Source organism: Hetaerina americana, unplaced genomic scaffold, assembly GCF_022747635.1.
Source record: "Hetaerina americana unplaced genomic scaffold, ioHetAmer1.1.p SCAF_3, whole genome shotgun sequence".
NCBI classification, from domain to species: domain Eukaryota; kingdom Metazoa; phylum Arthropoda; class Insecta; order Odonata; family Calopterygidae; genus Hetaerina; species Hetaerina americana.
The window spans coordinates 91,537,267-91,555,369 of NW_027286874.1; the positions used below are offsets into that span (position 1 = coordinate 91,537,267).

At 34.1% G+C, this 18,103-nt stretch overlaps 1 protein-coding gene and 1 non-coding gene across 3 annotated transcripts in view; one reads left to right on the forward strand and one right to left on the reverse strand.

Annotated features, from left to right (window-relative positions):
- Positions 1 to 596: 596 nt before the first annotated feature.
- Positions 597 to 18,103, reverse strand: part of lovit (loss of visual transmission) — a 52,763-nt gene continuing 35,256 nt past the window's right edge. For both annotated transcript variants that reach the window (XM_071588791.1, XM_071588792.1), the window contains 8 exons: positions 16,378 to 16,479; positions 15,754 to 15,893; positions 14,399 to 14,536; positions 11,496 to 11,642; positions 11,053 to 11,244; positions 7,209 to 7,339; positions 5,039 to 5,213; positions 597 to 1,152 (listed from right to left, as the gene is read on the reverse strand). In XM_071588791.1, the coding sequence (XP_071444892.1) occupies positions 934 to 1,152; positions 5,039 to 5,213; positions 7,209 to 7,339; positions 11,053 to 11,244; positions 11,496 to 11,642; positions 14,399 to 14,536; positions 15,754 to 15,893; positions 16,378 to 16,479 (1,244 nt within the window). In that variant the 3' untranslated portion in view covers positions 597 to 933. The remainder of the gene's footprint in view (positions 1,153 to 5,038; positions 5,214 to 7,208; positions 7,340 to 11,052; positions 11,245 to 11,495; positions 11,643 to 14,398; positions 14,537 to 15,753; positions 15,894 to 16,377; positions 16,480 to 18,103) is intronic.
- TRNAA-AGC (transfer RNA alanine (anticodon AGC)) lies at positions 2,740 to 2,815 on the forward strand. Its single transcript has one exon. It is a non-coding gene; the product is annotated as a tRNA-Ala (tRNA).

The following is an 18,103-nucleotide window of genomic DNA, read 5'->3' on the forward strand; positions in this document are numbered from 1 at the left end:
GAATATTCATCCCCATTATTACCATCCATTTTTTTACATTGTTACATAGATTTCATAACAGTTTTCTTAGCAATAGCTATAGGCATGCGATGGAAATTATCTTATTTTGAATTTATAAAATACCCTTGCTTAGATGTACAGTAAAATAGTTTTTACACTAGTATGTTTCAACACTGTAACACATTCAATTTTGTACACTCAGCTGCATGTACCTGTAGTTTCTTTTAGTTTTTATTATTTCTAAGGGCTGGGAACAAAATTTTTGTTAAACCGAAAAAATTTTTACAGGATATTTTTCACATGACTACCTTAACAGACACTTTTTCTGCATGTTTGTAAAATTAGAGAAGTAGGAATTGGGAACAAGAAAGCAAGAATGTAATCAGTTTTCAGAGTTAGTAGAGCTTGAGATTTGCATTCAGTCTGCTGTGAAAAACATCTCAAAGTTTCATTACCATTTCAACAGTTCACTATTGCAGCCAGTATTCATTTGAGGCATATATTTGATTGGAGATACATATTCTGAATTGATCTGTATAGTCACAACAGCATTGATCAGGAAAATGAGGGACCTTGATAAATGAAATATCCCTTAATGAACAGTATATTAGTTTTATTACATACATCTAAAGCATAGAAGTTATATAATATTCAATGTTGGTTGGTGAAAATACTCTGGTAGTTGATTTTCCATGTGTCATTGAATTAAATCATGGCAAGCATATATATCTTCTTGGACTGAGTTTTTGACGATGTCACGGTGGTAATTCTCACATCTGCATTGTTTTAACCATTGAGATGAATGTGGATAGTTAATATTATCCAGTTGTCAGCTGATAAGAGACCTTGCAGAAGATGTGGTGATTATAAAAAAACATTATTGTCATACCCAAGACCAAGCCAAGGTGGATGGAAGGTGTGCGTAGGGTCACTTTATAAATCCAGGTAAGTGACCTGAGTGGCAGTGAGGGCACCACAGAAGCTGAGGAAGGCTGCTACAGCAACCACTGCAGTTGTAGAGCCAACAGCTGCCACAAGACTTCCCATGAAGCAGGAGAGTGTCAACTGAGCAAGGAACACCATGCTGCTCACAATGGCTACGTCAGTGCCAAGACCACGGATCTGAGCATGTGTTCCACCACCCTCTGCAAACTATACAGACACATCAAGTATAATGCTAGGCAAATTACCAATTTTCTGGCCTAAATGAGTTCATTGATTAGTTTAATGGTCAAATTCATTTTATGTGGGCTAATGTGGTGTGGAAGATTTTATTGTTATCATGGAATCAATTTGTGGCTTTGATAAAAAGTGGTTTTTGGAACCAAGTACCCCAAAAAGTAACATAACAAAACAAACAGTAACATAACATAAAAAAATAACATATTTTGATGTTAATGGTGAACCCAAGAAAATTTATTTATTCATCCTGGTTGTGTTCAGTAGTAAAAGTATATTACAGTTACTAATGGGAGTTAGAGAAATAAGTAAGTGTCACACCTAGTTATCCCATCCCACCACATTTGGTTGTTTGTGTGTATTGACATTATCAAGTCCTCCCCTTAGAGTTAAATTTTTTAATTTGAATCTCTGATCAAAGAAAATGATTTTGCCATGGAAAATTGTCACAAATGGGTTTAAAAATAATCTTTTACTCACAGAAATCAGTCCTGAGGTTGGTTTTGATACGTTACTATATGTATGGATGCTAATTATTTACCTGTGCCATTATTTGTTTTCCGATTAGACTAGACTACCACACAACAAAGTCACTATCAACTTCATATTTTTATAGTTTACTTGTCATGCAGTTTTTAATGCCATCCTCCTACCATTTTGCAGTTATTAAACTATTCAGAGCGCTTGATTATGGTTTGTTACATTTTTGTTGAAACACTCAAGAGATATTTTACTTTTTTATTTTATGTTTATCATTTATCTAGATATGACAACCTTCGTCTAGTAACTTGGTAATACTTAAATTTGAATTCAGTGTTTAAAAAATAGATGAAACCAGGAATAGCACCCCAAACAACCTTTGTACATAATTGATTTTTTTAATCAAAATAAAAATTCATATTGCTAAATGAAATTATTTTGGGCATGTGATTATTGATTCTTATAAAATATTTGTCACTAAATTTATTAATTCTACTGTCATTCAATTTTTGTAAAACTAATTGAAAAATTTATATACGAATTCATTCACATGGAAAAAGATGTAAGAAAAATGGATAGGAATACTTATAAAAGATGAACACAAAAGAGGTGGGGAAGGCAGAATTGAGCAGATCACAAGTGTAAAAATATTTTCTTGACCGAGACTTGACTGCTCTAACCACTTGATCTATGGAGGAAATGTAATTTACGCTGAAATTTGCCGAGGGTTTATGCAACCAAGTGCCCCTATATATACACATATACATGCATATATATATATATATATACTCATATATACAGAAACATATATAAGGAAAAGGGATAGGAACACGTATAAAGGACGAACACAATAGAGGTGGGGAAGGCGGAAAAGGCGCAGGCTTCTGGCTATGCGTGCCACGAAACGCACTGTTCTTTTCCTGTATGATGTTGTATGAATTCTAACCACTGTCCTTTCTTCTTGTGTATTGTCTATTTCTCCTTTGGTGGGTGAAACAGCCCCCTGACGCCATCTCTTGGCTAAAGAATCGGGGCGCTTGGCGACATATAAGACCCACGGATCTCAGGGTAAATTACATATCCTCGATAGCTCAAGTGGTTAAGAGCATCCGCCCAGCAAGTGGAAAGATCCGGTGTTCGAGTCCCGGTTGAGGAGATATTTTTACTCTTGTGATCCGTTCGATTCCGCCTTCCCCACCTCTATTGTGTTCGTCCTTTATACGTGTTCCTATCCCTTTTCCTTATATATGTTTCTGTATATATGAGTATTTATTCGCCGTTTGGCGGGATTTCGTGTTTGAATGTGTGTATATATATATATATATATATATATATATATATATATATATATATATATATATATATATATATATATATATATATATATATATATATATATATATATATATACACACACATATATATATATATATATACACACACATATATATATATATATATATATATATATACACACACACATATATATATATATATACACACACACACATATATATATATATATAAAAATATGTGTGTGTGTGAGTCTGTATCATGTCACCCCACACCCAACACTACAGTAAACCCTTCTTCAATTCTGCATACTTCCTTCATTCTGCCCAAAAGGTCTATACTTTTCCTATACATACCTTGACTGCCCATGTTCTCCCTTCTATCACAGTTTTTTACCATCCTACCCTGATTAAAATGATCTGGATCAACCATTCCTGCCTCCTTTAGATTTCTCCCTACAATCCTGTTCTCCTCCCTCACCAGCCGTGGTACTTATTCATTTAGACTCCTTTCCATCCATTTTATCTTTTTCATTCTTCTCCACACCCACATCTTAAAAAAAACTCTTCAATCTACACCTGTCATCTTGCCTCAGCAACCATGCTTTAATTAATATATTGACTTAAAAATTGCTGCTTAGTGCAATATCAATTATACCCTTCATAAAGATTTTCCCATGTTTTAATGAACTTGAATGAGGGATCAATGCAACAAATTCAGAGTGTAAAAATCATCCGCCTTGACTGGGATAAAGCACTCGACCGGATATTGAATGAAGGAGTTTATGCCCTATAAAATTCTACTTGAAGTTATTGACCAATTTACTTTTGATAAGATTTAAACTGTCATATGGATGTACGTGTTCAATTGAAGAGTTAATGGCACACTTTGTACTCTGTAAAGTAATAGTAAGCTCTGGAGAGAAAATATTTGTTAACATTCTATATTATAATAATTTTGTAAGTTACGTTGTATCTCTTTTGATAAATTTACCTAAAGTTAGTAATTTAATATATTAGATCTAAGATTAAAATTACTACAACAAGTGTAATCTAAGGATTTTAAATCTTGGATGGCTAATTTTATTGCCAAGCGTGGATGAAGAAACCTTGTTAGCACTCCATCATTTGAGTCCTAAGCCTAGCATTTCACTTAATCGTTTGAACTTTCTCATGAAGCTATGAGTAAGACCCATTATCTTGATGAAATGAGATTGTAAGAAGTATACCTCATAGGTCAAATGTGACAAAACATCATTTCTTAATCTTACATTGATGGATTAGTATTTTCTTTGAAGATCTACAATCAACGCATTGCACTTGCTGTAGGGTACATAATGTACTGGCAATGAGTTTGTTTTGAAATAATACACATCCAGTGATGCATATTTTTTATTCTTTCTCCGCCTATTGCCTCACAGTTTAAAGGAAGTGTGTGGTGCGTGGCCTTCTCATTTTAACATGGATCATTTGTTGAACGATTAAAGTCAAATCAACGTACAGGTTCCTGTAACCTGTAAAAGTTCAGAGAAAAAATTTCTTCTCCCTCTGCCTGCATATCCCCATTCAAATTATCTTTACTTGTTTTCTTACCACCTTCTGAAGGGAAGTAGATAAAGTAACATAAATATGTAGTATAAGTTATTCATATGGATAGGGATACGATTGATTTGCAATATCTCTTCATCAACACAGAGAAAAAACAAGGTAAAGTCACTATATTGTTATTATTTCATCAAAAATCTGAGTATTATACACATTGCTTGGCACAGAGTGGGATTGAAAAGCATTGGATGTTCCGGAGTGCTAGTTAATATATGCCATTAAAATTATTTCACTATGTATTCCTAATGTGTCTATCTACGTTGCCTCTGTACAATTACTATTCTATCGAGTCACTACTAAAATTAAAAGAAATTACCATTTATTTAGAATAATTTTATACCCATTTTTAATTTAAGGAATTTTAAAACGCTCAATACTGTTTTCAGTGAGATTGAAAAATGAAATGTTATCATGCAAACAAAAACTCTGTTTCACATAAAACTTATTCCTTTTGATTCTATTCATTGTAAATAAAAGCTCACCGTTCCAGAGGCATGGTAGTGTGCAACCAGCAGGTATGGCATGGTGAAGAGTGTTGAGTACATGACACCAGCAGACCATGAAAATAGTAATACAGCTGCAGGGTGTCTGAATATGGCCATCATTACCATTCCACCACAATACACCAACTGTCCACCAACATAAACGGCACGAGCTCTGAGAGATAGAAGTGAGCCAATCAAAGAGATGTTGAAAGCCTTGTTTCTAGACATATTGTTGGAAATCACAAATAACTTCATAATTAAAATCAATATTGGCTGAAATAATGTCCAAAAAGACTTGATAAAACATTTTACCTTAGTTTTTCAATGCATGTTCTTTAGGGGCAAAATTTGAAGAAATTGAAAAAGAAAAAAAAAAGAAAATGTCATATCATTGAAATTTAATTGGTTCACTTAGATGATTGCTTAAAATTGTAAACTATCTTAAGAGTAGATATCATAGTCAATATAAAATACCTAGTCACTACTAACAAATTTTTGAATCAGTACTTTGAAAAAATTTATTCTAAATTCTCTGGATCATTTTCTCTATATGAAACCCATTGTTGCATTACCAATGCCTGTCTTTGTTATGAAATGTTGGAGAATTTTTATTTGTTGGATGGAATAGAATGGCATATTCCCAGTGTGTTAAGCATATTTATTGCCTGTCTTCAAGGATACCTGTAAATATGACAAAGATTATCTTAGATTTATATAGCTGTCTGTAACTAGATGAGTTAATATGCCTGCTCATTGAATGAAGAAGTCCTGGGTCATCTGGTTTTCATACATTTTCACACTTTCAAACAATAAATGATAGAAAGTTCTACCAAAGTCACTAATTTCGCTGCTTAATATGTATAAAGTGTAAAGGTATTTAATGGAATATGATGAAAACTAGAAATTGTGTACATTCTGCTATTATTATCATATGCAAAGTTTAATAGTATTGCATTCAAATTAGTGAACTCATGTGCTTTATTGTTGTGCATTTCAATGGTAATGTCTCTTTTTCTATTGCAGATCCCACAAAGAAAGATACTCTATGGTTTCAGGCTTCACATTTTGGAAGTATTTGATGTCTGTATTAAAAGATTTTGTACTTTTCCACAGACTTTATTTTAAGATACGTCATTGGGTACATCAAAGTAACCTGATGATGCTGCAAGTTAGGGAAATATATTGTATCTTAAAATAAATTTGGTGGAAAATTACAAAATATTTTAACATAGACCACAAAAGAAGCTATAATGCAACCAATTTTTCCCAAAATGTTGACCCCAATGCAACTTATGGGTGATATAAAAATGGATTAATGGGCGATTAACAATTATAAGACCTTACCCTTTTCCTTCTATGTGATGTACTGGAAAGTTTTGGAATATAAAAAATATTTAATGCAAATTATGCAACCTTAAACTCAGTGGCACTAGAAATAGCATTTATCCAAAAGACATTTTTTGCACAGCCAACTAATTGAATATACTGAAGTAATGCAAAATAGATTTCACTGGATATAATATGAAGCAAAATAATTAAAGAAATGGGAGTTGATTTTTTTGTGAATTTGGGGTAAAATTATACAATAGTCTATGCTTCTTCTTATAGTTGTATAAAAAAATAACAGGCACCTTGTATGTAATACTTTATAAAATACCCATTAAAAATATAAACTATAGCAAGTTATATGAAACATTATAAAAATGCATGCATAGGACTTGACACTAGTTAGGTTTAGTAAAAGATGATGCATTTAGGTGGGTCATTAGTAACCTCAAGCAAACGCTGGCATAGTTTTGCTATCCTACAGCCAAAGATGGGTGCTAAATTTTAATATCACAATATGAGCTACATCAAAGTTCTATTCATCCTATTCATTATTTTGAAGTAAAGGAATTTCTCTGAATGTGACAAATTTTTCCACTTATGAATTAGAAAATAATTTTAGGAACTAAATGACAATATAGCAATATATTAACTGTAATATAAATGCATTTTCCTGTATCAAACAGAGGGAAAAATTTTTACACTGCATATTTCTAGCTGATTATTACTTAGTCATATTTAATTTTTAGATGTTTTGATTGGATAAGGAGTGGAAGAAAACCAGTTGATCATACATCAACAAATGAGGAACTCCAGTTAGTTACTAATTAATTATGCATACCTAAACCTTTTAACTAGTTTCTCAATGAGCATGGAGTAACAGGAGCATGACAGAGAGTACATGGACATTCCCCAACAGCCAAAGCGAACACCTTCTTCATAAAGCTCACGTGCAGCTGAGCCATCCTCCCCCTAATGAAAAAGAATAATCCAATATTAATTGTGGTGCCCATGATAAAAAACTTCATAAGAATCATAACATATTGGCTTGAGTCCCCATATATTACCTGTTAATTCTTTGTTTGTGAGTTTATTTTGAATAATTTTAGAAATACTAAAATGTAAATAGAGAGAGAGTAAATTTCAATAAAATAATGATCACAAGTGAAAATTTTTCCTTAAGATAAACGTATGCATCACTGTTTCAAATTGTTGCTAGTTCAAGTTGTTGTCAAGTACTATACATAAATAAATACTCTACAGAATTAATAGCAATTAAAATCTGTTTTTGTAAGAAATGAATATATGGAAAACAGAAAAAAATGATCATTTAATTTAACCCATGTGGAAATTATTCAAAATAGTTTTATTTATTAATGGTTGTCTAGATTAATATTCTTGCAAATGGATTAAATCTTTTTCTAATGAATGCAAAAGGTGTTGAGGTTGCCTATAGTTGGTCTCTGGCATTAGGAATATCTCCCTGCTAACCACTTTGGGCTCACCAGCATGGCAGAGTGTGTATTTGTAGGTTCCCAAATTTTGTCCCTGGCAAAAGGATTGATTTCCTTGTAAACCAATTCATGGAATTCCAGGGTGAATATGAACATGTGAGTGTGTTACAATTTTGAATATATGTTTGATCGCTGGCAAGGGATTAAGGTTCCCAATAATTAACATCACCTAATTTAAAGTTTTGCCTTCCTTTTCCTTATACAGGGGGAAAAACCCTTTATAGCTAAAGGAAAAATTTTTTCATAGAGTCAATCCCTTTGCCAATGAAAATGCCCTGCATCCACATTTCTTCCCTCATTTGGATTCATCCCAACAATTCCATCTTCTCCCACACCATGCTACTCATACTACCATACTTTCTCAATTGTTTTCCTTTCTGTCCATTAAACCTTCCCTATCCTTCTCCGCACCCACATTTCAAAAGGCTACTATCATCCTGCTTCAATGGCCATTTTTCTCCACGATACAAAACTAGACTCTATATAAAAGTTTCAATGAGACTTTTTATAACATCCTTACTCAACATTACTGACATCAATTCCTTCTACGAGTACCTGTGAAAATTTATTTGCTTAAAACAATTCCTCCTATGTCCCTACTACTTTGACCATTTTTGTCTAAAACACTTCCAAGATGGGTAAATATTTCCACCTGCTCTAGTTTATGAACTCTTATCTGAGCATCGAGGGATCTGGGTTTGCATCCTGGTCAAGGCAAATGATTTTTGCACTCTGCAATAATTGCATTGTAAGTCTCATTTTAATATGTAACTTAGCCTTTCTCTTTCTTGAAAGCCATATAATCTTTCAGATACACAGTTCCATGGATGATGCAGTAGTGGAAGGAATCCATGATAAAGGATGGCACTTTTCCACAAAATAAAACTTGCACAACATGCATTTCGAATAAAAGAGCCATCCTCAGGTACAAGACAAACCTGAGGATATCTTTGTGTTGAAATGTGCATAATGCAATAAAGCTTTATTTTGTGGATAAGTGTTATATCCTTACTTTATTAACCACATTGTTTCATGGTTTCATCATCCCCAAACCTGACTTTATGAATTGTCCGTCAATTGTCATTCCCATCTCCAGTTCCCCTGCAATCTGCGATAAATTCGTTAATTCTATCGATTCACTCTACCAAATGGCATCTTGATAATTACTGGACAGACACATCCTGATTGTATTATATGTTCCTGTATTAGTGACCTCATTACTGCTATGGCATAACACATGCCCCTTCACTTTCTGAACCCAAAATGATCATCCTCTGAGTAATCAATTGCTCTCATATTTATCATCATCTTGATGATGCTAGGAACCACTGTAGCTGCATGCGAAATCAAAGTTTTTTTCTATAGTCCTCGCATATGCCTACTTTTTCCTTTTTTGGAATAGGAACTAATACTGATATAACAAAGTCTTCCAGCCAAGTTGCTACATCATAAATGCTAAAAGTTAGTCAGCAAAAACTCTTCCTCTCACCTTTTCCTAACCTTTGAAAAACTTTCCTTATTTGATGCTTCAATATTTCTTCCGTAGTATTTTACCTAGCTCCCTCTCCTCACTCATGATTGTTGGTACAGTATGATGATAAACCTTCCTTATCATTTAGGTTAATACTTCTATGTTATATTTCCTCCACTCTCTTCCCTGTTTTAGCCCATTGAATCTGATGCTACATTTCATTAGTGTTAAATTATGATCTGAATCCACTTCTACTCTCAGGAAACCGTGAATTAATCACGCTGTTCTTAATTCCGTGTATAACCATAACATAGTTAAACTGATATCTTTCTGAATCAGATATTTTCCATGTACACTTTTGTCTACTGTATTGTTTAAAGGGTGTGTTCATTATGATTGAGCCTTGTCTCCTACGGGACTCTACTGCTTTCTCCCAGTGATCATTGCTTGTGCCTAAAGCATAGTCTCCTGCTTCCTTACCATCTCTTTTATCACCCACCATCTTATTCCTATTAATGAATATATTATAGAAGATGGGAATAGATTGGAGGGATAAGTGACTTATCCACAACCCTAATGAGCCTTAGACTTCAGGCACAGGTGCCAGATGGAAAGTTAGGATGGGAAAGGGGTAAAACAGTGTAGTCCATATCCATGGAGGAACTGGTAAAAGAGACTTGGGGAAGACCTGGAGATGGAAAGGAAAGTTGGTAGGGAGCATATGAAATCAGTTGGGGCTGTGGATGATCAGGGAAGAAATCCAAATAAGACAGGAAAGAGGATGAAGATTTTGTTTGGCCATGGGATGTTGAAGACTGGTAGAGGGGAGAATGTTGGACAAGTGAGGTTGTAGGAGGAAAAGGATGGGCATATTGGGTAAAGTGAAGGAAAGGGGGAAGTATGCAGGATTGAAAAATGATTTATTGTAGAGTTGGGTGTTGTTGCATTTTGTTAGAAGCTAAGAAGTCTATTAGTCTGTGTCCATCCAAAATCTCTCTAAATACTACATAACAATAATAATGAGTTTACTATTCAATTGTTCCCGGCTCACCCTTGTGGAAATTCATTTTAATAAAATTAAGAATACAAAGTAACTTTCCACTGTCCTTTATTAGCGTACAACCGGTATCAACACTCAAGCGTCATCATCACGTACAAATTAAACCAGTCGCAGTCCATTTATAGTTACTGTATAGTTACTGTATGGTTTACTGTATAAATTCTTAGAAATTAATTGCCCTTCAAATCCATTCACAACTTTTTATGTCTTACAAATGACATAAAATCATTGGATAATTATTTAAAATCAATTCTTGAATAAACTAAATATGTAGCATTCAATGTAGCACAGGGTATTTACATCTATTGTCCAATAGTTGACATTAATTAAAAATATCTTTGATAAACTTACATCCAAGGATGCAATGTGTAAAAGCGTGGTGTACTGTTTTTCTTGGCATTTGAGATGTTTTGTACCATCAAGTGCCCCACAGTTCTTATGTTCCAGGGATCTACAAAATTAATCTGCCACTGATACCACTTAAAGAATCGCATATTATTTCGACAAAAAGATGTATTTTTTCTAATGACCATACCACTCTTAAAACTGTATCTACTTGAGCTATTTTTTTAGATCTAGAAAGTTGCATCAATTTCAGGATAAGGACAATATTAAAGCAACTGATTAATCACAAACAAACCTTGGGATCACCACCATAAACAGCTTCTCCTACAAAGTCAGTGAAGTAAAGTGAATAGCAGACATGTGACATCCAGCAGAAGAGGTTGGTGGCACAAAGAATCCTTAGTGAAGGAGGCATGACCACAATAGAGGACAGGTACTGCATTAATGTGGGTGGACTTTCACTGGTAAATTCACTCCCTCTTGCATCCTGCAAATGTAGAAAAATCAACCTGAGATATTAACTTAAACATTGAATACTCATCAGAAGGCTAAGTGTAATGAAAGTTATTTTATACCATTATTATTATATTATTAATATATTATATATTATTATTATTTTTCTGGATTATTTTCAGAATATTCTTTTAATCTTCAAATAAAATAATTTTCTAAAATTCTAGGTATATTATCATTGTAAAAAGTTGTTGTTTGTAATTAGCTACCCAGTACTTTTATTACCATGGAAGAAGCTGCTGCTCCTCCAGTAGTCTGTTCTGGTGCTGTGGTCCCAGCAGATGCCATATCCACAAGAACAGTAGTGTCGCGATTAGTTCCATCTCCTAAGGTCTCTGCTCCTTCAGCACTTCCTTCAGTTGCTGAATCCCACTATAAAGTTAAGAAAATCGTAATTCATATTTCTTATCTGAATGTGCATATTGTAATTGTAACACGTAGGTTTCAAAATCACTTTTAAGTAAATTTTAAGTGCCCAATTATGTTCTAGCTTGATCAATTAATTTATCTTCTACCATCTACATACCTAAGAGTATATGTTATGTTACAAGATCATTCTTTAAAAGATTCTCATAATGATGTTTATAGATGTCTCAGCTCAATTCAAGATTCCGTTACACTTAGTCTGTATATGTTATGTTACAAGATCATTCTTTAAAAGATTCTCATAATGTTGTTTATAGATGTCTCAGCTCAATTCAAGATTCCGTTACACTTAGTACTAGAGTGGTTTGAAAAATCTAAGCAAAATGAAAACTACTTAATTTTTCAGATAAGTTATCTTTATTTTTCAGCCTAATCACCTTTAAGGCTTATACATTTGTCCAATGCTGCTCCAGTTTGTTGATTCCTTCCAAATAATGTGATTGTTCCGACTGTGCAAAATTGGCATTTGTTTTTGAAATCACCTCATTTGAATAAGACCTCTCTACCAGCCATTGCATCATTTTGAAGAAAATGTAGGAGTTAGTAGGAGCCAAATCTAAAGGGTACTGAATAATGTGTCAGGATTATAACTTTATTGATTTTTCAGCTGACACCACAGAGGGATGAGGTGTTGTGTTGTCATGACAGAACAGGACTTTATTGTGGGCCAATAATAATTATTGGGACATTTTTCTCGTAGCTTAGTTTTTAAATGGTCTAATAATGGTGAATAGTATGCTTCTATAATAATTGACCCTTTTGCAAATGAAGATTATTCCTGGAAAGTCCCAAAAAAGTCATTTTAACCATCCCAGCTGAAGGAATAGTCTTTGCCTATTTTGATGCAGACTTTCCTCTGGTAACATATTGTGCAGATTGTGGCTTGGATTCTAGTATGTAGTGGTGTATCCATGTGTGCAGTGAAAGAAATACCAGAAATCCTGCAAAACTTCAGCTATTGAATTCTTCTTCTAGTCAGAAGAAAATTTCACTGAAATGACTACAAACTGGCTTTAGAGCATGCCACATGATTTTATTTTTGCTAATCTCTGGAGAATCACAACACCCATCATGTGAATAGCTTTCTCACGTCCAAATTTTGATGCAAAACATTATGCACACCTTTGAAATGCCTAAAGTATTTTAAATTTCATGCACTTTCTTACTACTATCATCCATCACCATCATGGATTTTGCCAATGATTTCTGGAGCATTACCTCAAAGGATATTCAGAACATTCAGCATCACTTGTGCTCACATTAAAATTTTTAAATCATTTATGAATCATTCTAATTGAAATTGCAGATTCACCATAATGCTTATCAGTTTTTTCCTTCGTCTCCTGTGGCAAGTTGCCTTTCATAAAATAATTTTTGATGAAAACACAAAATTATCTTTCATTCATTTTTTTGGAAATCACTTGACTTGATCAATTCACATTCACTCTAAATGCATTATAGTAATCAACAGTTTTCTTCTGAAAATTGGTGTGTATTCCTTTGAAAGATACACATTGGCTAACTGAAAATAACTTTTATACACACCAGTTGTGCCATCACTCTGAATTTTTAAGTACCTTTCAAAATATCCTTGTTGTGCAAAAACAAAATAACCCAAGAGTCCATTCAACACTAATCCATGATTCATAGATAAGATATTTTCTGTTCTGACATACCTTTTCCAGGTACCGCAAACAAATTTTGATCAAGGATATGTCTGTCAGCATTATTAAGATTCTATAAGATTAATATGTGTTCCTGACAGAAAATAAAAGATTAACTGTATAATTCACCTTATTAAAGGTGTTTTTTATTTAGCTTTACTATTTTTACAGAAACATGTAGCTTTATAAGAACTTTCACCACACAAAATGTCAGCATATGAGGTTAAAAGGTGAAATCATTCTCTTCCCTTGTAAAGAGATTTTACAAAACAGCTGAATGGCATCTGGAGGGCATTACGTGACTTCATTACCCAAACATCGACTGCAAAAATGAAATATTGACCCAATAATACCATGAATATAAAACTTTCATGTTAAAGCATGTATCATTATTTTGACGCAAATTCTCTCATATTAAATTAGAAATGGTAGTGTCGCTAATGATTTTATTATGAGCATGTATTATAGATGGATATTTTGTGCACTTAAAAATGTGGGTCAAAATGGCTGGGGTGAAGTAGGAAAGTGAGGGTGAGAGAATAGGGTAGGGTGAACATGAGAGGGTTTAGGCACAAGGGGCTAATGATCAATTGATCATTGGCCCCTTGATTTGCTAGTGTTTTTAGTTTATTTGTTAACTTTAAGTACTCAATTCCCTTATGATCAAGAAATTTGTGATAGAAGTTGATGTGGGAGCGGTGTGATGAGGCAGAATAATTATGAGAAGGACCAGAACGCTGAAGGATATCTTGACTAGTTGAGTAGGAACAGAAGAGTTTATTCATTCACCATGTTTCATTTTTTTCATCTGAGGGATTTCTAATGCCTCAAGATCATCAAGTCTAAAACCTCTCCATTGCATATGCCTGGAGGAGTTAAGAAGCAATATCACTCTGTGATACTGGCCAAATGAGATACCAGCCAAAAAGTTTTTAGTGGTTTTTACCAATTACGTTTTATTTACTCGACAGTTGTTTTCATAAAAGAGGGAAATAATTTGTTTAATACTTGGTGTCAAGTCTGTAAGCTGTTACTCACGGGAGGTGGTGGGGGTGGTGGCGGCAGAGTGGCAAGTGCTCCATATGATGGATGGTGTGAGGGCAGAGCAGTATTTGAGTCATCACAGTTGCCACCAGCAGCTGCAGGCGATGTTATAGACATGGCCTCCCTCCGCATCTGTGGACAATTTATATTTTATGTAATAATTCCATCTACCTTTAGTCCCAGTTTTCAGTGACTACAGAGAGCAAATAATGTCAAGGCAAAAAAGCACTCAGATTTCATGAAACGACATGTTGACAAGGCTGTCTTTTGGCATTGGTTTTAAACATGTGATAGCAGATTTATGATTTTATGAGATCAGTCCATTAATATCTGTAAAACCTAACGTTATTTAAAATTAGCATAAAATTTGATTAATATTTCACTTAAAATTATAAGTTTTACTTATTTTTCTTTTGGGCATCTCTTTGACATCTTCCCAAAATATTTTATTTTAAAAGCACTTAAATGTTACTTTCATAACAAGCATAATGATTTAAGGAATATTTGTCCTTTTTCAACAGTATCAACCCAAAGATTAGTTAATAAGTGTTGGCTGAGCTCCCCTAAAGCTTACCCCAATGGCATGTGAACTTGCACATCAGGGTTATGGAGCTAGTTCCTTTCATCCCATACTTAAGCCATTTAAGGTTCAATTCAACCCTCAGATTTTTAAGTTCTTAATATAGTATTTCCATCCTCTTTTGGATGAATAGGGATGCCAAAATATTTAATTCAAAATGTTCTCTGAGATGATGAGAAAGTTACTGAGTGGCTTTATTTGAGGATTGCCTTTACCTAAATTTATCATTTACAAACAATAAATTTTTGATCAATCCCAGCATTTCTTCTGACAAAAGGCTTGTTTTTGTGGGAATGATTTGACACCATCAACAAGGAATCACAAACTAAGCGATCGTCAACCCCTAAATGAGTGTTCTGTATGAACCTGTGTCTATCAAAGCAGTATAAATGGATATTTCCTTTGGTAATACACCATCATTTTGATGAAGAATCACATTATCACTGCAATTGAATTACTCCTTGTAACTCATAAATTAAAGAAAGGTCACATGAAGCTTTAGTTCTTTATTATATCATTTATTGGTGATCTTTAGTTCGTCGAATTATATTTGCAAGTTTCACTTTTATGAGGAGCGTATAGTCTCCGCAGCTGCAACAAGCTTACGCAGTGTTTCATGGCATACTAATGAAGGGTTTCTGGAGCTCCCACTCTTGGAGGAACACTGGAAGCCCTTCATCAATACAGGAGAATATGGTGTTCACTTGATTGGATGATATCCTTGATGACAGCAGTCGACAACCACCCAGCCACCCAAAACCATACATACCTTCTCCAACTCTACTGAGTCTTTCTCTAGAGTTTCCAGAGGTATTTCCTTGAAGCTACTAATTGTAACTCCAACACAGGCAATGAATATGAAAGTTATTAATGTGAAGACTGCACGAACATGTCCCCCCAACATGGCACCTGTGGAATATCCAAATTATAATGAGAGGGGTTTTACTAGTCTATTGAAAACTAAATTTTTGAAATCAAAGTAATATTATCAACTATTCTTAAGCCAGGTAAATTATATACTGAGTTTAGTCTTCACTATTATTCAGGAGCATGCTTAGTAAGTGGTATGTCTCCAATGCCAAATAATCTCACAAATAAATTACCTGCTTGATAGCTAATCAAGCAGGTAATCCCACTATAGAAATCAACTCAAAGGTTGGTTTGGTAGGTGAGGGCAGAGCTTACCTTGTACTGAGTCATAAGCATGTGAAATAATAACCGCATATTATGTCAAAAAAGTATCTTGATATTAATATTTAATGCCTACAACCTTTGAAACAAATTGATTCTGTTTCCATTGAAAAAGCTACGTTTTTCACATTTGGGGACTATACTTATGGCTTCCTGGTTAATATTATACTTAATATAACATGAGAAGTAATTGATGTCATACCCAATGCAGTTACATCCCAGTTGATCCCTCCAAGTGCATAGCCAAGACAACCACCAAGACCAGCCATGATAGTAAATGTGCTGAGTCCTCTTGCATGATCCTCTAGGATTAAGGAAATTCATTATTTTAGTTGTAATTGTGTGAAAAAGAAAGAAGTTGATTCATTGAAGAGTTAAAATTATGAACAACCATTTTTCTCAGGATAAGCATTATACCAGAGGACATGATGATCATTATCACATGTTATCAGTGTAGGGATTCATCTGTAGCAGTTCTCCAAAATATCCTGTTCACTTCCAACCTCTCCATTCTGTCATACCTTGTTACACCAGCATTATCCATTGCCTGTTTCTTAAAGTTCAACCTTGGCCTCCCTCTGTTATTCTTTCTTTCTTTGTTTTCCCTTCAATCTTCCCTTTCCCTTCGATCTTTAGTGAGCTGTCATACCTTAGGATGAGTCCAATTAATGTCTTCCTTTTCTCATGTCTTTCATGGGCTTCTCTTTTCATCCATCCTTCATAGTTTTTTTCATACATTATTCTTTACCATTTTATTTTCACATTTCCATTGCCTATCCTTTCTCTGTTGCGGTAGTTGTCAATATCTCAACTCCATGGAAAAGAAGACTTCAAATTTAAGTTTTGATTAATCGCTTCCTTATGTCCATGCCAGTAGTATTTGCCATTAGTAGTAGTTTCTTTTGATTGAAAGCCTTCATTATTATCTCTCTCTTCTTACTATATCCCTCTTTTTTCTTCCATCTCCAGTGATTCTTGTTGTCTAAATAGAAAAACTCTTCCACCTGTTCCAATATTTCTTTCCCTAGCCTTACTTGGAGATTACCTTCCCTACCTTAACTTCCAAGTATTACCTTTGTTTTAATTTTGTTTATCTTGAGATATTACCTTTTCATCCCCCTTCTTCATATTTGCTAGTATCCCTGTAGAGGTTTTTCTTTTCTGCAAGAGTAGCCATGTTGCCCGCAAAGCACAACATGCTTATCTTTTCTCATTGACTAAATATGCCCCCTCTTATCTATTCCTTGATCTCCTTAATTGCCTTAACAATATATATACACCTTGGATATTCAGAGGAATAATGAAAAATTCTTGAATGCTTATAAATAGAAATGAGGGAGATGAGTAGATGGACCCCTCCAATATGACTGAAAGTTGGAACAATAATACAGAAGTGACAAGAGCAAGGAATGCAACCTCTCCAATCTGAAATAGACAGTCATTTATTTATCTTTCCTCCATTCTTCAACTATAATAATTTTATGTCACCCTTAAGTATTAACACCTGAATCTGTTTCTTACTCATATGTTTACTAAGTCATAACTGGGGTAGGCGAGAAACAGTTAAGTTCATTTGCACCATTCGGGATAGGGGGTGATTTGATGGGGTAGGATATTCAGGGAAAGAGGGAAGGGTGAAGAGAAACCTGATGCCGGTATAAGCCTACTCTTCAAGATAGGTGCCAAGGATTACACTGTTTAATGTCCCATTCAACAGATGGTGTTCACCATTTGAAGTGCCCTCTAATTGGTACCCAATTGGGGATTGGGATACTTCCGAAAAATTCTGTTTTAGATTAGAAACAAGCCCTCAGGGTGAGAAGATAGGATATATATATATATATATATATATATATATATATATATATATATATATACATATATAATATATACATTTGCGGTTGGCGGTGGCACCTTTTTCCCCTAAT